The 19,906-nt window shown below is 55.9% G+C and overlaps 1 protein-coding gene across 10 annotated transcripts in view; it reads right to left on the bottom strand.

The window, feature by feature from the left end:
• Positions 1–347: 347 nt before the first annotated feature.
• The window catches only part of CEP164 (centrosomal protein 164), a 71,855-nt gene continuing 52,296 nt past the window's right edge, over positions 348–19,906 (bottom strand). For 7 of the 10 annotated variants that reach the window (XM_088842955.1, XM_088842953.1, XM_055423087.2 and 4 more), the window contains 20 exons: positions 19,406–19,543; positions 15,740–15,949; positions 12,020–12,151; positions 11,692–11,908; positions 10,711–10,788; positions 10,340–10,471; positions 9,951–10,073; positions 8,672–8,815; positions 8,170–8,253; positions 7,990–8,058; positions 7,546–7,721; positions 7,066–7,192; positions 6,689–6,717; positions 6,031–6,217; positions 4,969–5,073; positions 4,255–4,369; positions 3,535–3,879; positions 2,706–2,772; positions 1,901–2,023; positions 348–1,738 (listed from right to left, as the gene is read on the bottom strand). In XM_088842955.1, the coding sequence (XP_088699081.1) occupies positions 1,642–1,738; positions 1,901–2,023; positions 2,706–2,772; positions 3,535–3,879; positions 4,255–4,369; positions 4,969–5,073; positions 6,031–6,217; positions 6,689–6,717; positions 7,066–7,192; positions 7,546–7,721; positions 7,990–8,058; positions 8,170–8,253; positions 8,672–8,815; positions 9,951–10,073; positions 10,340–10,471; positions 10,711–10,788; positions 11,692–11,908; positions 12,020–12,151; positions 15,740–15,949; positions 19,406–19,543 (2,698 nt within the window). In that variant the 3' untranslated portion in view covers positions 348–1,641. The remainder of the gene's footprint in view (positions 1,739–1,900; positions 2,024–2,705; positions 2,773–3,534; positions 3,880–4,254; positions 4,370–4,968; positions 5,074–6,030; positions 6,218–6,688; positions 6,718–7,065; positions 7,193–7,545; positions 7,722–7,989; positions 8,059–8,169; positions 8,254–8,671; positions 8,816–9,950; positions 10,074–10,339; positions 10,472–10,710; positions 10,789–11,691; positions 11,909–12,019; positions 12,152–15,739; positions 15,950–19,405; positions 19,544–19,906) is intronic. The other 3 variants (XM_088842954.1, XM_055423095.2, XM_088842951.1) reach the window with 2 other exon arrangements.

The following is a 19,906-nucleotide window of genomic DNA, read 5'->3' as shown; positions in this document are numbered from 1 at the left end:
TTTGAAAAATATTTTATGCGTGGCTTTGCTGGGTCTTCGTTGCTGCGCGTGGGCTTTCTCTAGTTGCAGTGCATGGGCTTCTCATTGCGGTGACTTCTCCTGTTGCAGAGCATGGGCTCTAGAGCACCGGCTTGGCAGTTGTGGCTCACAGGCTTGGCAGCTCCGCAGCATGTGGGATCTTCCTAAACCAGGGATCCAAACTGTCTCTCCTGCACTGGCAGGCAGATTCTTTATCACTGAGCCACCAGGGGAGCCCTAGGTGTTCTGTGAATATTCATTTCCTTCCCTCTATTCTTAAGCAGAAGGAAGCAGAGGCCTTCAAAAAGGAGACACATTCACACAGCTACTGTGTAGCAAATGGACCTGCAGAGATTTAATTGATGTAGAAAACACATGATTGTCACCAAAGTTGGTTGCAGCACAAGAGCTATTCCCAAAACACACAGAATGAACGAAAATGGACATCCTATGTGGTAGACTGAGGCCGAAAAAGTGCCTGGGGGTAAACAAGCCAAAGGATCTCAGTTCCACATCCAAAGAGATGGGCGGCACGGTAGAGAGGTGGCTTCTATGCATTGGAGAGGCAGGGGAACCCCCACAGCTTTCAAGACAAGAAAAGGGAGGCCTTTTATTTAAACGATGGGGCAGATGTTAAACACTGCCTGCATGTCTCCTCGAGGAGCCCGCTGATGTGATAAGGGTGGCAGGGTGCTGTGCCAGACAGCAGGCACGGGCCCAGCCCCTCACCTCCTTCAGAACAAGCCTCCAGGCTCTGAGAAGGGGCAGCAGGGATGGCACAGGTGGAAAAGACAGACTGAAACAACGCACATATATACCCGAGGTGATCCAGGAAGAGGAAACCATGGTGAGCCCTCCCGGTCTCTTCCTGTGGCTCATGGGCTTCCTGAAAGCTGGGTGCCTGAGACCTGAGAATGTAGCTGGGATGCTCTGGGGAGGAGCCCCAGGGCAGGGGGAAGGAAGTGCTCCTGAGGACAGCCCCTGAGGAAAGCCCAGGACAAGCAGAAGGAAGACAGGTGGCAAAACTTCTGGGGCCAGCCTCCAGCCACAGCCCACAGGGCTCTGGGCCCAATCCTGAGATAAGTCAAAAGGTGAGAGAGTGCTCAGGAAAGGGGACATTAAAAAAAAAAAGCTCAATCTCTACAGGGCTGAGGTATTAGAGAGGCGGGCCCTGGTCCCAGAGTACAAACATGCTGAGGGGACTTTGTTCTGGGGAGTGAGGGACCACATATGTGACCCTGAGAGCTCCAAGTGGGCCCCACAGGTCCAAGAGACCGACTCCACTCCAAAGGAGTCCCCCTGGCCTCTGAAGCAGGAGCGCCTCCAGCGCCACCTGTCTCCTGAAGGTGCCCCTGTCCCCACTGCCCCACGTCAGTGTCGCCAGGTTTGCGCAGAAGTCACACAGGGCAGCCTGAGATGTTACAGTCTAGGGCTGGCTTACTGTTCCCGGTCATACCATCCGTTTCCCCTGGTGCCCCGCGGTTCCTCTAAGTTCCGAGTGAGGCAAGCAGCACAGAGCGGGGCCGGGAGAACGCTTTATCAGAGGGAGTAAAGTGCAGGCAGCAAGTAGGGCACACGCGTCTGGGTGCAGGAGAGGCCAGGCTGCCCCCCCAGCCCAGCGCCTCAGTAGTGATAGATTTTCAGTCTGTTGCTCTCATCCAGGTCCAGCTGCAGGAGGCTGGAACCAGCCGCTGGCTTGGGCACCGAGGAGAAGAGAGGTCTGGCCACAAGGTGAAGGAGAACGCTGCAGTCAGCTGAGCACGGCTGGGGAGGAGTCACGGGCCAGACGGGACCCTCCTGGGACACCCCCACCCCGCCTAGGGCCCACCGGCCCTGGCAGAGCGGGAAGGGATCAGGGTTTGGGAGGCAGCTAAAAGGATACAACTTGGGGTCATTCTTGTAATGTTCTAGCCACTTTCGGTTAGCCGCGATCGTGTCCTGCAAGTTGGAGGTGCCCACCTCGGGGACTCGGGAATAGGGATGCTGCAGGAGGCGGAGCTGCTCACTGTGGGGAGGGGAGAGGATGCAGGAGCATGGCAAGAATGCTCCTCTGGGGTGAGGAGCATCCGTTTCCAAAAGGGAAGAGGGTGGAGCCCCCACCCTGGGTGAATACGCCCAACTTCAGGGCTCCCACGCCTGCCTGGCCCAGCCAATCTCATCAGCAAACACTTTCCTCTCTATCAACTCAAATACCTTCCCAGCATCAGCTCCTAAGCTGGCCAAAAAGTGAGAGGGGCTGTGCTTATGGTTGGGGGCCTGCAGGGACACATCAAGGGGGGTACATTTGGCAAGGAATAAGATGAAGGGGAAATTAATAACAGGTTTCAATAATTGCCCATCTGTCTCCCCCACAGGGAGCCCCCACTCCCTCCAGCTGTTGCTCAGCAGGTCTGGGGGAAGAACGGAGCTGTGCGCAGCAGACAAAGAGCTCAGGGCAGAGACAAAGGCCTCACTCCACGGCCAGATCCCATTTCTCTCCAGGGTGCCACCGGGAAGCTTCCTCATGGGGCTGGCTCAGGTAAGGCCAGCCTGGCCCCACTGGGACCTCAGCGGCTTCATGGCCTGGGGAACCTGCCTAATGTCTAGGTGATGTGACAGGGCCTTCTGGTCCCTTCACCAGGTCCCACCTGCCCTGCGAGCTGCCGCTGAACAGCGTGGCTCCACCCTGAGCCCACAGGAAGGCTTACCTGGCAGACACATAGCCCAGCCTGTTTCCCAAGGGGGCAGGGCCACTGCTGAGGAGCGGGATACCAGCTGGAAAAGTGTAAGGAAAGCACTCAGAAATGAGCAACAGTTTAGCCAAGCCAGCCCCCTCTCGCCTCCCCCGACCCAGAAACTGCTAAGGCAGTGCCCCAAACCAAAAACAGGAAGTTTCTGAGGTTGGAGGTGAGAGAGAGATGGTACCCAGGAACTGTCCTGCTTATTTCTAAAACTGAAATTATTTTTCAGTTTCGGTAGGGACAAGAAGGTAGAAGTTCTTCCTTCAAATAACTGTTTTTATGGATTTTCACATTCCTCAGCAGGGCCAGGAGACCAGAGGAAGCCACATACAGCCAAAGGGCTACAAACCCCGGAGTCACAGACATGGGGTCAAAATCCAGTCTGTTGCTCGCTCCCTGGGTACACTGGAGGATATTACTTAACCTCTGAGTCTGTTTCCCCATCTGTAAAATGGGGATAAAAGTGTGGAATAACCTCAGAGGGTTATTAGAAGGACTCAGTGAAAAACCATACATAAAATGCCTAGCCCATAATATATAACGCTCAAGATGGCAGCGATCACAACTCTGACAAGTGACGACCTTAGGTTCAGCTGAGCTCTAGAAACCATCATAAAGGCCCCATCAGATAACCCGTCCTTGACCCAGAGGGCCTCCAGCCACAGGGTGAGCAGCAAGGTCCTCCCAGGGACCCTCAGAGTCCGGGGGCCACGCCAAAGCTGAGGGCGAGAGGCAGGCAGAGGAGGGAGGCGGGGAAGCTGAGCCAGAACTGCACACAGCCCAGAGGGAGGCTTACTTGGAAAATACTTGCGCCACTTCTCCACCAGGAAGTCGTCCACGGTCTCAGCCACAGAGGAAGACAGCCTGGGGCCCAGCCCCGGGTCCCAGGTCCACTGGGCAGACGTGGGCCGCGCCAGGGACGAGGCTGAGCCCCGGGCCACGGAGGGGTCAGGGGGAGCTGGGCTGCTCCTGAAGGCCTGGGTGGGGAGCGGCACGGGCGTGGAGGTGAAAAGTGGTGGTGGCTGGGTGTTGAGGCTGCCCAGGACACCGAGCACCCCGTTGAGCTGGCTGCTGATGCTCTGCAGGGAGCTGCTCAGGTAGTGGATCTTGTTGGGGAAGGTGGGGCTCGGGGTCAGGTTGACTGCAAAGGGAAGAGGCAGAGGGTAGAGAATGGCCTGGATGGTACTGCACCCTATTGGCCCACATTCTTACCCCTTTCCCTGTTCCTCTCAACAAAAGCCCCACGGCGTCAGTGTTTCAGAGCGTCTAAAGGAAGAGGCCCTATGGGAAAGGCCAAAAGGGACGCTTTTCTTGCTGCGAGTCCCCTGTGCGCTCAGAAGGCCTCCCCTGAGCCTCTGGGCCCTGCAAACCCAGCCAGCTCACTCCTGCCAGGGCATTTGCTGACCACTTGCTCCAGACACCAGCACAGCAGGGGGGACCCTCTCTTGCAGGGCTGTGGGGCGGGGCTGCGTCTCTGGTCCCCACGGACACCCTGGTCCTCCCCCCGCCCACTCACGGTGAGGCAGGGGGCAGGAGTCGGAACTGTCACTGCTCCCATCTTCCAGGTCGCTGAGGTCAAAGGTGACCACCTTCTTGGTGGGGGGTCCTCTCAGAGTGTCCTCATCTGAAGCCTGGTGGGAAGATGCAGCAGTTGAGGACGGCATCTGTCCTGTGCTTTCTGCCCTCGTGACAGCTGAGGACTTGGTGGGTAGGCTTTTTGGATCCCAAGTTCTGGGAGAGGCACAGGCTACCTTGCAGGTGAGGCTGAGAGAACTCAGCCCTGGAGATATAGGCAGTAAGGCCACCAGGGTCAAGCAGGCCCCCACCCTCACCCCGGTAAACACTCCCCACGGTGTCTTTCCAGCTCCTGCTGCACCAACATCTCAGGCATCCAGAGGAAAGCCTACGAGGCCCAGGGAAGGCAGCGAAACCGAGGAGCCTCTATTCCTGGCCCTCAAGGCACACCTCTCCTCGGGCACCAGGGCAGGGCCAGTCCTCTCCCGAGAACCTTCAGCAAGAGGATCCAAGTCTGCTCAGGACGTCTCGGCATAGATAACCAAACCCCTAAATGTGCTCGACAGTCAAAGCTGAAGTCACAGCCACTTTCAGCAGCTCAGAAGCCCCAAGCCCACTGCCAATCCTGGACCTAAGCTGCCCTGACACGGGACCCAAGAACCCCCACCGAATCCCAGGAACAGAAGAGGGAGGCTGGGGCCAGGCGGGGATGCACCTCTTCCCGGAGAGAGGACTCCAGCTGATGCAGCTTCTCCTCCTTCTTCTTCAGCAGGCCTTGGCCTTTCTGCATCGACTTCATCTCATCCAGGTGCCTGGTCTCCTGCAGCCAGGGAGGAAGGGGAGGAGAAAGACGGTGACTAAGCACACAGGCACATGCAGGAGTCCCCACTCTGCTGTTTGTTGGATGGGTCATCTGGGGGAGCTTAAATTACTGAACTCTGGATATTCATCTTAAAACAAAAAAAAACTTTCCATATGGTCTTGAAGATTAGAAGAGATAACGTATGATATGTGCCCTCCGCTATGCCCACACCTAATAAATAGTTACTATTAAACAAATGGTTATTATTATCATCACTGTTCCAACTACCATTACTGCCCTCTTCCTTAAGAGCAGGGATTCAGCAGAGCAATTCCAGGCCCTGGGGGTGGAATGCAGGTGCCCCTCCAGAAGTACTGACCTCTGACCCTCTACTGCCCCAGCCAGACTTAGGGGCCACAGGCCCTGCAATCCCTCACCAGCTCTGAGCACCATCAGAACTCTAAGGGACCAGATATAATCTTCTGCCATGATCCTCACATGGCAAAGAGATGTGTGATCCCACTAATAATAACCATGAAGTTGTCTCCTTTTTATTACAAATTAGGGTCTCAGAGAAGGAAAACAGGGAATTCAGCTTATGCTGAGTGTGCTCAAGATTTTCACTTATGAGTAAAGTCTTGAGTGTGATGGAATGGCCAAGCAATGTGGAACTTCTAGAAAATGGGAACACCACTACAACCCTGTACATCATCTCTACTTACTGTGAGGCCCAAATGACTTCCTAATAGAGAAAGCATTCTGCACTGCCAGGTTAGTGTAAGGAGCTTTCATCCTTGTGGTGATCCATAACCTCCATCTCCTGTCTGGTCTCCCTAGACTTGTCCAGTGACCCTGGGCCTACCTGACCACTCAGAGGGAGCCCCGGGCATGATCCACTGAGGGCGAGCCCCAAGGGAGGGCCAGCTTCCTGCCCCCGGCCTCCCCCACCTGGCTGAGTCCCCGGGGGCTCCTGACCTCCTCCAGGGCCTTGGTGCCTGGTGGAGCTTTGGCCGCCTCCTGGGTGCTGGCCAGCTCCTGGTGCCAGTGCTGCTGGGCGGCCTTCAGAGCTGTCTGCCGCCTCCGCATGGAGCGCGACTGTCGCACCAGGAACTCTTTGGCGTTGCGGAGAGCCACCCCTTCAGCAGAGAGGTAGTGCCGAGTGCTGCAGAAGGGCAGGGCAGGGGGTGGAGCGGGGACACACGCACTGTGAACTCCTGCTGTGGATCGCAAGCACTGCCCCAGCAGATGTCCAGCCTGAGTACAGGCTGCAGGGCTAGGAGAGGGTGGGGACGCCGCTGCTCGATACCCACGGTGTGCAGCATGCAGGCTGTGCACTCCAGTCCTCCCACCCTGACCCTGACAAGGACCACGCCTGAGGCCTCCAGAGACGGCCAGACTCTCCCATCAGCCTGACCCTCAAGCAAGCGTCATTCCATGCTAGCGTGCTGTGTCAGTGATCACCTGGGCACCTTCCTGGCTTGTCACAGAAGACTCCTCAGTGCCCCAGCCCCTATCCTCGAACCAAGCCCCGCTGGAGACCATGGGCCCACGTCTGTCCCCGGCCCTGACGCACGTCCTCACTCAACCATTCCTGGATCCTCAACCCAAAACAGGGCAGGTTATTGGAACGCACCTGTCCAAGGATAAGTCAGTCTCCTTGCTCTGGGAAGAGAGAGAAGGATGCCTCTTTAGTTTGGTAAGACACCCGCAGTAGAAAACGCCCACTGAATGTAACAACATCAGATAACTACAGGCTCAATGGACCCCGAAGTCCCCCCTAGTGGGCCAGACAATGGTTCTGCCAGCCACCGAGAACCAGTCACTTACGGATATAATTTGACTGATGGAGAAGTACAGCTAGGAATGATAAGAATAGGAGACTAAAAAGTCCTAGGCAGAATAATCAGGACCCTTCCTGGAGCCCTAACCCCCAGGGGCCCCTCTTCTACCCAGCCCCTTGTGAAGCCCTGCCCAACTCCAGCCACCCTGACCCTTCCAAGAGAAGCTCACCGTCCGGGGGGATCTCCTCAGGTCCTCAAGGAGGAGACTGGGCTCCAAATGTGGGGAAGCGTTACTATCCTTTACCTCCAGCTCTTTCAACAAGTCCTGCTTCTTCTGAGCTTGGACCTCCAGGTCGCTGTGATGGGAAATTGGGGAGTGGGGGGAGTTCGTGAGGCGGGGTCACATGCTGAAGCAGGCCTGGCAGCACCTTTTAGGACTCCTAGCAGGGAAGGGGCAGAACCACCTCCATCCTTTCAATCCTGCCAAAGATGCTGAGGCAGGGCTGGGGCAGGGACAGTAGAACTGCGGGACCCGGGCTAGTCACAGCCTCTTAACCGCCCCCCCACCCAAGTCCCTACAAAACACAGCCCCTCCGCCTGGCTCCACCTCTGCCTGCTAACTGGGCCACAAAGAGAGAACCCCCAAGCGGCAGAGGACAGAAGGCAGGTGGGAGGCGCAGGGGTGGCGGAGCGCAGGGGTTCAGACCACCTGACATGCTTCTGCAGCCTCTGACTCTGGGCCTGCAGCAGCTCCACCTGGGACTCCAGCTCCAACTTGCGGGCCTGAAGCTCCTCGAGGATTGTTCGGAGCTGCCGGTTTGACTCCAGCAGGTGGGTGTGCTCCTTCTTTGCCTCCTCCAGGTGCTGATGTGTGGCTGTGGCTTCCTGGGGAGCAGAAGGAAAGACAGAAGGACCTGGAGACTTGGGAGGGAGTCAACAGGGGAGGCACAGAGCAGACAGCAGCAGACAACGGGAAGCACTGGGGGAGAGGCTGGATCAGGCCCCTCCCCCTCCGTGGCCCCGCCCCCAGGGTTGCTCAGCCGGTCTCGCAGAGAGGCTATCTGTGGTATGCAAGCCAACAGAGTTTGGAACTCATGGGGCTGGAGGGGGAAGGAAGTGCAACAAGGGAGGACAGAAGGAGAAGCGGACGAACCTCACTCTCCAGCGCAACCTGCCTCTGCACGTCGAGGAGCTGCTGCTTCTCTTTTCGGGCCGCCTCCTCCTGCGGGGCACAGAAGGTCTGGCCATCTGGCCAACTCCGGGCCTCTCCTGGGGGAGCTGACTTCCGGGTCAAGGGTACCTGAGAGCCTGTCCTCTGCCCCTACTCCCGCACCTGGACATCCAGCTGAGTCAATCGGGCCTTGACATCCTTGGTTCTGGTTTCAAGTTCCACCTCTAAATCTTGGAGCTTCCTTTCCTGCACGGAGTGTAGGTGGAGAGAAAGATGGGAGTGCAGCCAGTGCCCAGGCCCAAGCTGAGGGCCAGAAGGAGTTCGCGACCCTGTGCCCCACACCATGTGTGCTCCAAGCTGGGCTGGGCTCCCCCTGCAGAGCATCACCCCTTGCTTATTTCAGGGGGGATGGCGAGCAGAGGCAAGACACCAACCCCAAGGCCCAAGGTGCACTGACCGCTTCTAGTCCTGGGGATGCCCCTTGGCCCAGAAAACAAAAGAGCAAGGATGCCCCGGCTTGGGGATGGCCAGCGAGAAACCTCCCCACCCCTGAAGCCGTCAGGCTCCACCCCGCTGCTGTGGCAGTGCCGGCCCCCAGCACTCTTCTAGCCTGGGTGGAGGGGTCGGGGAGGGCGGGCCCAAGCACCATCAGCCCGGAGCCCACCTGCTCCAGGTGCCGCCGCCGCCCGTCCTCCAGCTGCCGGTCCTGCTCCTGCCTCGCCAAGTCCAGCTCTCGCTCATGTGCCCTGCGCAGGCGCTCCAGCTCTCCCGTCAGGTGCCCCAGAAGCTCAGCCCGCTGCTTCCTCTCCTAACCGAGGGTGGGGCAGTCAGTGGGAAACCAAGGCGGCCCCTCCCAACCCTTTGACCAGAGCCACCCCCTACCTACTGCTCTGCCGCCTCAGGTCAGTAAGATCAGGGACCCCACCAGGCCTCTAAGGCCAGCTCCTGGAGAGATTGGTTTCCAGGACCACGTGGTCTCGTCCCCAGAAAGTCTGCACCCCTTCTCTGCTGCTTAAACACTGGACAGATGTCCTGAGAAATCCCTGGTGTAGACAGCTGCCTCTCTTATCACTCCCCACACACGCAGCCTTCCTTCCTTAAGTCATTACTAAAATGTCACTATTCTTCAACAAGGGCAGAATTGGTTTAGGAAAGGAGTCAACTATATTTTCCTCTGGGCCGCTATTTCTGCCCTGGTGCAGAGTCTGGGATACTGGTTCAAGTTTCTGGAGGCATAGCCTAGAAACTGGGGACAGAAGCCCATCCAGCTCTGGGCTAAAGTCAGCCAACAGCCCTCCCAGTCGTTCACCCCAACATGAGCATGCCAGCGTAGGCCCACTTAGTCACTGAACTTTCCCCTCCAAGCCAGAAGCTGAAGATGAGCAGGTAATATCTAAATATTGGTTGGCTCTTGCCAATCTATTTCCTGGAGTCCTGGAATTTCTATAGGCCTGGAGGCAAAGGGTTGGTGGTTAAAAATTGAAGGCTCTTGAGTCAGATAGTCTTGGCTTGAATCCTAGCTCCTCTACTTATCAGCCAGGGAGGCTTAGGGGAGTTGCTTACTCTCAAGTCTCAGTTTCCTCCTTTTAAAATGGAGAGAAGGATAGTACCGGACGCCCCCACCCAAGGGTATTGTGAAGACTATATGAGGTTAACGTGCAAAGAGCTCAGGATGCATCTGGCACATCATACAAGCTCAATACACCTCGGCTGTTATTAACAGGAGAGCAAAGTGCAGCCTGATGGCAGGGAGGAGCAGGCCTCCCGTAATGCTTTAGTACAAAGGCAAAACTGGATTTTACCACTGCCGGGGGCCAGGGAAGAGCGCTTCCCACCACCCCTGACCCCTTCCGAGGCCCTCTGGACATCTGGGGGGGGGGGGGTGGGTGCGTGTGGGTTTGTGTGCACACACACACGTGCGCCAGGGGATGTGGCCCAGTCACCTCGGCCTCGTACTGCTGCCTGGCCTCGGCCACCACCTGCTCGTGCTCCTCCTTCATCCTGTCCATCTTCCGCTCGTGCTCCCGCTCCAGCTCCTGCCGCTTCTCTCTCAGGAGGCCGCTGAGCTGCCGGGCAGGAGGCGGGGATGCAACATGCGGGACTGAGGCTGGAGCAGCTCCCGGGGACTGAAGCACTCGAAGGACTCACGCACGTGTGCGACACACGCCCGCCTCCCCCAACGTCCCCACATACACACACGGCCACACCCAGCACCCCCTCCCGCTCCACTCACGTACAGGGCGCGGGGTGGAGAAGGACTTGGCCTCCAGGGAACTAAGGCATAAAAACAGAGCCGTCCAAAGCAGAGCGAAAGGAGCAGACTGGCACTCACCTCCTGTTCGTACTCCAGCACCTGGTACGCTTTGTGATGGGCTCGCTGCTCCGCCCACCCAAGGCTCTCCTGCAGCTGGGCCTCCTCTTTCTGGTGAGCTTCCACCATCTTTTTCTGGAGGCTGGAGACCACCTGAGGAGGCGCCCGCACTGGGAAGCGTGACCCTCAGAGGGCCCTACAGAGTGGCCGTGGGCGACCCACTTCCCAGGGACCCAGCCCCCAGCCGCCATCCCCCGGGGCTGCAGGAGAGGGAAGCTGGTGGCAGGGATGGGGTTGGGGTGTAGTTCTGCCGACCAGCCAGCCGTGAAGGCTCAGAGCCCGGGGACCAGCGTGCCTGGCTCTGCCTGGCAGGCAGGGCCGCAGCCCCTCACCTCCCTGTGCTTGGCCTCCAGCGAGGAGGAGAGCTGCTCCAGCTCTTCTCTGTGCTCCCTCTCCAGCGCTGCCGCCGCCTGGGGTACAACACAGGGCCTGTGAGGGCCTGGGCAGGCCGGCCGGGCTCTGCCTCTGGGGCGAAGAAGAGCCAGGAAGACCATCCCTAAGGCCCCCCAAGCTAAGGGGCCATGGGGAACCGCAGGCGTGTCTGTGTTCCTCCAAAACAGCTGTCCCTCAAGTCTGCAAGCAAACGGGGACATGGAGGCCAGCGCCGTGCAGGGAACCTTTCAGTGAGGCTCGGTCATGGCCCTTCCACCCTCGGGCCTCTGGGCCAAACCACCGTAACGGGCCACACTCCTGCCTGTGAATAAGGGCCAGGAGGCTCAGCACCGTCTCCCTGAGCATGTGCAGCAGTGACCCTCGGTCTGGGAACTGACACTCCACCCAGGACCAAAAGAAAACGCCAGTTCCACTTGACCTACTACCTACTTCAGCCTCTTACCTAGAGCCAGACCACTGGATGGGAGGGGCAGGGAGCAAGGACAAAGGAGAATAGACCCCTGAGTGAGCCAGCCTCTCGCTCTGAGGCAGGGGAGGGAAGGAGAGAGATGAGAGGTCATCGCAGCTACCCCTCAGGGACAGGGACGGGGACACTGCACCTTCATCTCAAGACCTCTGGTCTGGTTTTAGTTCTTGCAGTCGTGGAGTCTTCCCAAACCCCCGGGTCCTTTCCCTTCAAACTTATACTCTGCTGCTGACAACTCCCAACAGGCCCTGGAGGGGGGCCTCTGGACCCCACCGTGCCCTCTGCCCACTGTGGAGACCAGGGCAGCATCTGCTCTGAGACGAGCGGGCTCCACATGGGCCCAAACGGCTGGCCCAACATCTCCGTGCCCTTCCTTGCAGACCCCTGCACTGCTGTTCTTCCTCAGCACCCAGCCCCTCCCCAGGGACACACAGGGGGAGAGGGGGGCACTCACTTCTTTCCGCTCCCCTTCCAGCTGCTCCCTCAGCTGCTGCAAGGCCCTCTCCTTCTCCACCTTCAAGGCAGCTTGCTCTCTCTTCTCTGAAGCCTCCATCTCTTCCCTGAGCTGCTCCAGTCTCTGCCTGCTTCTCTCTTCCAAGCTGGCCCTCTCGGCCTTCTGCAGAGACTCCAGCTCTTCTCGCAGCCTCTGCAGGGAAGCCTCCTGCTCGGCCCTGGGCAGAAAGGGAGGTGGGGGTGGGTCTGGGCACTTGTGTTGGGGGGGTGGGGGGTGTGGAGAGAAGCGAGCCTCCGGGGAGGCCAGGCCACCCACAGTGCGCACTCACCTGATTTGGTCCTCGTCGGCCTCCGAGCTGGACTGCACCTGGGCGCGGAGCCGGGACAGCCTCTGGCTCTCCTGCTCTCTCATCTGGGTCTCCTCCTCCTCGGTGGCTCTCTGCAGCTGCTCCTTCAGGGAACTGCAAAGCAAAGGCAAGTTTGCTGGCGGGACCACAAGGCCTTCCCCTTTCTACACCTAACCCCTGGCTCTCGGCCTCCAAAAGCCTGGAGCCTGCCTGTGAAGCTTCCTACGTCTTAAGGACAAGCCTAACCTCAGCCTCTGGGTCCTGCTGCCTTTAATACCTCCCAGGGCGAGAGGGGCTATGAAGTCCACCTGCCCTTTGCCACAGGAAGCAGATTACAAGCTCCATGATCCCAAAATAGCATTTCTGCCAAAGGTTCTCCTCTGCAACCAGGTGGGAGGCATTTACTCAAGGTCGGATCCCGTCTAACCCCAACCCAGCTCTGGCCACATCACCTGAGCCAGCACCTCCAAACCCCACCACAGTCCTCCCTGCCTCCTGGCCTTTGTTCAAGCCAGTTCTCCCATCGAGAATCCCCTTTCCTACCTGATGAACCCATGTTCGTGTTCAACACCCAACTCCCTCCTCTCGGAGAAGCCTTTCCAACTCTCTCCAAGCTCATCAATCCCCTTTCAGCTCCCGTCACGCTTTATATGAGGACCTTTCTTATCCATGCCGCTCTGTGCCATGCATAACATCACACCATAATTCAGCCTTCGTATGTGTGTTTTCCTTACAAGTGTGGGAGCGTCTCCAGAGAAGGAATCTTGTCTTAAAATCTGCTATCTCCCAAGTGCCAAACAGAGTAACAGAAATGGAAGTAGGGACTCCATGAATGTTGGTTGAATTTGGGCAGTATCACCCAGGCCCAAACCATAAGCAAGGTATCTGTGAGGGGTCCCTTATTCACAGACCAATGAGGTGGTGACCATCTCTCCCAAGCAGACAGCCCTCGCGCGGCCCCCACGTGACCAGGGGCTGTCCCGTGACCAGTGCTGCACACTCAGGGAGTTCAAGCCTGAGAAAAACAAGATTCAGAAGACAATCTCTCGGAAAAGCTTCTGCAGTGAATTCCAGAGCCAGAAAAGACTTCGGATCATTTTCTATTTTCAGCTATCAACACCGCTGCTCTCTTCCATAATGACAGAAAATTTAAAGATTCTTCCTGCTATATTCCCCAGAAACCCTTTCTCTTTGTCGCAAGGCTAAATCATACACATATCACCACAGAATGGAAGGGTCTTTAGCAGTTAAGTCCTGCGTTTTACAAGGTTCTCCTCTCTTCAGCTTACAACTAAACTCAGTTTCTCTGTTTCTTAACTAAAGAAACTAAGCGTCAGCCTGCCTGCCTGCTTTCTCATTCAAGAAATATTTGCTACAAGGTCAGTTGTTGCTTCCAGAAATTTCTACCAAGTGGTAATTTCCCAGCAGAGAGGAGACCCTACCCCTCAGAAAGGCTCCTGTGTAAACAGAAACAGGCTTCTCATGACAAACTACTTTGAAGAGAGCCAGGCAAGGCACTGCCCACAGAGAAATCAGTTAGTCAAGACCACCAGCACTGGACTGATTTCAACTGAAAACACAACCAAGAGCCAACTTTTATTGAGCAACTATCGTGTTTCAGGCCCTGAGTCAGACACTTTTCAACAGGCTGGTTTTCACTACAATTTAGGAGGGCTCTAGGAGGCCCCTCTGAAATTGGGGGGTTCGGGAAGGGACAGAAAGCAGTCAGCACAGCCCAGGGTGGCCAGAGAGAGAGAGGAGCCTGGTAGGGAGACACAACTAGTTATTTCCTCCTAGGCACTGCCTCTCAAGGTAAGCTGAGTCGCACTCTGTTTGAGAGGCCCCTACCCCAAGTTCCAGGCGGCTGGAAGAGGAGAATGCCTGGGACCATCTATTCTTTGGGGTGCTCTCTGGCAGGGGGATCCAGGAGGGGTGACACAGGATGGACCCTGGTCAGCAGAGCCTGTGTTGGGCTAATGAGAGAGATTCTCCCCAAGCCTCTGGGCAGTTGGGTGCTGGTTTTCTGTTAGTTTCTCTAAATTAACCATAAATATTTTATTCAGTCTTTGCCATGTATGATATAAAAATAGTAAGTCTATAGCACTTCGGGACCTTCCAGCCAAGAGGACAAGATTTAGCCTTTAGCTTAACTGCCAAGTAAGTGAAACACATTAACATCTTTTCGTAGCACTTTCCGCAACCTGGGACTGTGACAGAGATGGTTTATTACCCTCTCAATATCCATTCTCCCACTTTTCTTTACTAAGAGAACCCTAATTTTATTCTCTCAGGCCCAGAGACCAGCTAAAGGATTACATTCCTCAGTCAACTTTGCACCCTCTGCAAGTAGGAGTGGCCAGTGAGAGACAGAAATTATTGGGTAAAGTTTCCATCAAAGTGCCTTCGAAGGGACTGAATGAGCTAGAAGGTGCCCTATACTTCCTGCCTGGAACAGATACGATGGCTGGAGACCCAGCAGCTACACTGGACTGTGAAGACAGCCTGAGAGTAAAACTCAGCACGAAAGATGACAGACGGATGAAAGGACACCTGGTGACGCTTTATTGTGGAGCCATCATGCCAGCCCTCAACTGCCTTTTCCTATAAAAACCAGAACTCCAGCACAGAAACACACAATCCTACACACGCAGGCCCAGCCGGACCTTATGTGCTACATTTGTCAAGGGCTTGCCTGTCACCTACTCAAAGAGTAGGAACCCAGACAGAGACTTCTGGGTCCTGGGCAAGAGCACCTCACGCCTTATCACATGCTCCCTACCGATCTCACTGGGTCCCCACAGGGCCCTGACTCCCAGCAGAGAGGACAGTGCAGTCATTAAGAAAACGGGCTCTGGGACTTCCCTGGTGGCGCAGTGGATAAGAATCCACCTGCCAACGCAAGGGACATGGGTTCGATCCCTGGTCTGCAAAGATTTCACACACCAAGGAGCAACTAAGCCGTGCGCCTTAAGTACTGAGCCCATGCTCTAGAGCTGGGGAGGCACAACTGAAGCCCGCGTGCCCTAGAGCCCATGCTCCACTGCAACAAGAGAGCAGCCCCCACTCACCGCAACTAGAGAAAGCCTGCGCAAAACAATGAAGACCCAGTGTAGCCAAAAATTAAATAAATAAAAAATTATTAAAAAAACAAAAGCAGGGGACCTCCCTGGCAGTCCAGTGGTTAAGACTCCAAGCTTCCACTGCAGTGGGTATGGGTTCAATCCCTGGTCAGGGAACTAAACTCCCCCATGCTGCGTGGTGCAGCCAAAGTAAAAAAATAAAGAATAGTGTCTTTAAAAAAAGAAAGAAGCAGGCTCTGGAGACAAACTGCCTGGACTGTTACTCCAGGCTCTGCTGCTTATGAGGCTCCACACGTTGGACAAGCTACTTAACCTTCCCGTGCCTCAGCTTCCTCATCTACATTATAAATTTCACAAAACGGACTTGATGACAGAAATTCCTAAGGGCCGTTCCCAAGGACTGAACGAATTAGCAGACATAAAGCACATGGATCAGAGTAATCTCTCAAACAATACCGGCCATCCCCATTACTATCATGTCTCTCAAGTCCCTTCCCAAAAGAGGAAAGGCACAGGTCTTGGCCAGGGAGCCCACCCTCCACCCGGGACGGAGAGGAGTCGTCCTGGAGGGGCACAGGCATCCCTGCGGTGGCCAGTGTGGCTGGCCGGGGGGCGGCAGGACCTGAGCGCCTTCTCTTTCTGCTGGTGAAGTCGCAGGGCCTCCGCCTCCTCCTCCTGCCACAGCTTCTCCCGCAGCCGCTCCATCTTTTCTCGCTTGGACTCCAGGAGCCGTGTCTGTTCTTGCTCGAGTTCTTGGGCCACGGCCTCTTCTGTGGCCTCCAGCGCGGCCTCTGAGAGCTGCTCCCGGGGAGCCGCGGGCTCTGCAGATCGCCTGCCAAGGGTGGGAGCAGCATTTCACTCGGTTTACTGCTCACCCACCTTCTGGCACCAGGGTTTATACAGACACCTAATATCCCAAACGGAGGCCTAACGGAGGGCCCCTGGTCAGGAGTCGTACGGGCACATCAGGTCGCCCGAGGGTGAGCAGCATAGCTACCCTCTCGAACACAAGGGCAGCATCTGTTCCACAGCAGCGGCCCCCAACCTCTTTGGCACCAGGAACTGGTTTCATGCAAGACAATTTTTCCACAAACCAGGGGTGCGGGGATGGTCTGGGGATGGCTCACGTGCGTTACATTTACTGTGTACTCTATTTCTATGATCACTCTACCAGCTCCGCCTCAAGTCATCAGGCACTAGATCCTGGAGGTTGGAGACCCCTGTTCTATACGATAAGCCCCTCTGCAGCTGTGTGAGGGAGGGCCTGAGTGAACACCCAGAGACATGGCTCAGGAGCTGGCGGCAGGAGAAGAGGGCAACTTCTGTCCCTCATGGACTCCTCCCAAGTGGGTTCAAGACCCTGGCTCCATCTCCTACCAGGGCTCTCCCTGTTACTTGAGGCTCATGCCGGCAGTTTGGGAAGTCCCCAGAGGCTACTCCCTGACTCTCGAAACTGATCAGAGGTCAATGCTTAGGAGCCAGCAGGAGAAGCAGCAGCATGTCTCCTAGCCCTGAGGCCCAGAATAGTCTTTGGAGGCCCAGGAATGCGCAACCTCTTTCCACAATGCCAAGGGAGCCAGGCAGGAGGCCCTTCCCTAAGCCAGAGAGAGTAGCAGGGCACATCCAAAATGCCAGGCTCCATATCTCAACAGTGCCGCAACTTCATCTGCCTAGAGTGAATTCACCGTGTGGAAATGGGTAAAAGGAATTCTAACTGGGATGCAAAAGGCAGGTGGTTAGACAAGGAACAATGGGATTGGTTAAAGAGATGTCTACAAAGTCATGAAGGCTGTTCTGTTGAGCATATTTTGGCTCTTGAAGGAAATAGCCAAAGAGAAACCCCAAGAACATTTTAAGCAATGGAAACATAAGTGGGATAAAGTATTTTGCTTCCCAGAGTGGCTTTCCTAAAGCCAAGGATGCGTGTGCAGGCCCAGGCCCTTAAATCTTACATTAGAAATTGGTCTGGCCACCTAAGCACCACCTTCTCCTGCGATGCTCAGCCTGTGGCAGGACTGGCCCTGTGGCAGAGTGGACCACAGCAGCCCACGAGCGGGGTCTGAATCAAGGAGGGGTGGGGCCAGAGTCCCAGAAGGGGAGCCAGCCTGCAGGGGATGCAGAACCCCCGTCCGCCCTCAGACCCTGCTCTGCAGCAGATGGAAGGTGGCGGGTGGGATCAGACTAGCACAGAAGAAGGAAACGCGGGTTCTGGAATTCCCTTCCAGTCCCTTGAGGCCAGAGACCGAAGAAACAGACAAAAGTCTACCGAAGTCTCTGAAATACCATTAGGATCTTTCCTAAAATCGTGACTAGAGCAGAAAAGATCCTGAGCTCTGTCTTCAGTGCCCTTCTGCTCCCAAGCCCATCTCCCTCCTTCCAATTCCCGCTTCCTCTCAGTCCCCTGACGCAGCCCAGACTGATGCTGATGTAAGATGTAGCCGCCACCTCCTCTGAGAATCCCGCCCGGGGAAAGAGCCTCCCCCCAACCCTGCCACCGCCACAGCTCTCTGCCTCATCAACCCTCCAACTCATTTTCAACCTGAGCTGAAAACATCTTTTTTTTCCCTGAGATAGTACCTTTTAATGTCTCTCTCCCCTGTGGGCTGCGGAGCTATGTGGGGCCCTAGGGACAGATGCTGCGGAGAGACAGAGCACCAGCCAGCGTGACAGCACGCACCCAGGCTGCACGCACCGCTGAGCCTGCCTGCACGCCTGGCATGCAGGCAGGTCGGGGCTGCTTTTCCAGCGGGCCTCTTCACCGTGTCCCTGTTTTCAAGACTGAGTATCCCAAACTCCCAGCTTAGGTCCAACGTGGTCAACAGTGAGCCTGAAAGATCTATGACATGCCTGGGAAGTCAAAGCCTCCAGGGGAAGAGGCAGGTCTGATTTCTAGGCCACTCCTCAGGCATCACCATCAGACCCAGTTTCCAACAGCGAGCGGCCGAGAGGAGGCTCAGCAGAACGTCGGTTCAGGCTGCCGGCCGAGTTACTCTGAGACATACGAGGGAAAGCGAGGAGGGACGGGCAGGGAGGGAGGAGAGGGAAGAGGGCTGTGGTACCCACAGTCCTGACATGGCCGTGCCACCACTAAAACTCAGATCACTACCAGGGATTCTGTCTCCACTCATTTTCAACCCAGTGGGTTTTTTTTTTTTACTTTTTATTTTACACTGAAGTTTTAGTTAGTCCCTCAGTTGTGTCCGACTCTTTGCGACCCCATAGACTGTGCCAACCAGGTTCTTCTATTCTCCAGGCAAGAATACTGGAGTGGGTAGCCATTCCCTTTTCCAGAGGCTCTTCCTGACTCAGGGATCAAACCCGGGTCTCCTGCATTACAGGCAGATTCTTCATCGTCTGAGTCACAAGGACAGCCCATTTTATATTGGGCTGGGTCGGGAAGATCCCCTGGAGAAGGAAATGGTAACCCACTCCAGTATTCTTGCCTAGAGAATCCCATGGACGGAGAAGCCTGGTAGACTACAGTCCACGGGGTCGCAAAGAGTCGGACAAGACTGAGCGACTGAACGAACGAACAAACGATAATCAATTAACAATGCTGTGACAGTCTCAGGTGGACAGCAGAAGGACTCAGCCATACTCCCCTAAACTCCCCTCCCATCCAGGCTGCCATATAACACTGAGCAGAGTTTCATGTGCTATACAGTAGGTCCTTGTTGGTTATCCATTGTAAATAGAGCAGCCTGAACCTGTCCATCCCAAACTCTCTTGACTATCCCTTCCCCGCAACCATAAGTTCATTCTCTAAGTCTGTGAGTCTCTTTCTTCAGCACAGTGGTTTTAATCCATTTGCCTTCTCTCTCTACAAACACCTCATGAAAGATGCTGGGAAGACAGAGGGAAGGATACACTTATTTCCCAGACCCAGGCCTTCCAGCCATAGAGCGCACACAGCAGTGGCTGCTTGCTGGACCCGCCTGCACTCTGACCTCCCTGTGCTCCCAACTCCTCCTGATTCAGCTTGACAACATCCATGCAGGTGACAGACCCTCCTCATCATGTTTTTTATTCTCTATATTTTACAGTGTTACAATATCTGAAGAAGTCGGCTGGTCAAGGAGAGGGTGCCCCTCCCCGGACCAGGCAATCCTTATAGACAGCAAAGGGAATATGTCTTCCCTAAGCAAATCCACCCCTACCATCTCCTAATCTATTTCCCATGCCCCAGAACACCCAGGGCCGGGCCCCAGGCAACCAGAGACCATGCCCAGAGCCCAAAGCCATCCAAAATTATCCAAACATCCCCCCCTACACTCGCTCGAGTACTCACCCCGCCTCACCCATTGCTTCCCATGAAAACTCCAGTAACAGCTCCGGGTCATGCTCTTCCTTCTCGCTTCTTTCCCCTCCTGACCAACTCTGGTCCTTCCCCACGTGGCCCCGCCTGGCATGGCATGCCCTCTCCTCTCTGGAAATATAAGGAATAAATTCTTCTTTCAGTGGCATCGGCCTCTCCGTGTCGTCACTCAGTCACCTTTGCAAATTAAAATTCCATGGATACAAATGAGGCACAGAGTCACTGCCCCGCGAAACCCAGAGAACAAATCCATTCTTAGGGCAGCTGTGCTGTGATTCATGGGGTCGCAAAGAGTCGGACACGACTGAGCGACTGAACTGAACTGAACTGAACTGAAAGGTCAATAGCAAGGAAGTTCTAGAGCCTGAGAAGACTCCAGGAAAGGAGCAGAGGACATCTCCTAAGAGCACCGTGTAAACTGAAACTGTGGGGTCAAGGAGAGGGCGGCCCAGCAGGGATGGGAGGAGAAACACA

This window comes from Moschus berezovskii, chromosome 14 (genome assembly GCF_049115385.1).
Source record: "Moschus berezovskii isolate FMDL1 chromosome 14, NW_MosBer_1.0, whole genome shotgun sequence".
In the NCBI taxonomy this organism is placed as follows: domain Eukaryota; kingdom Metazoa; phylum Chordata; class Mammalia; order Artiodactyla; family Moschidae; genus Moschus; species Moschus berezovskii.
The sequence above is the reverse complement of the archived record's forward strand: the minus strand, read 5'-3'. Positions and strand labels throughout refer to the sequence as shown.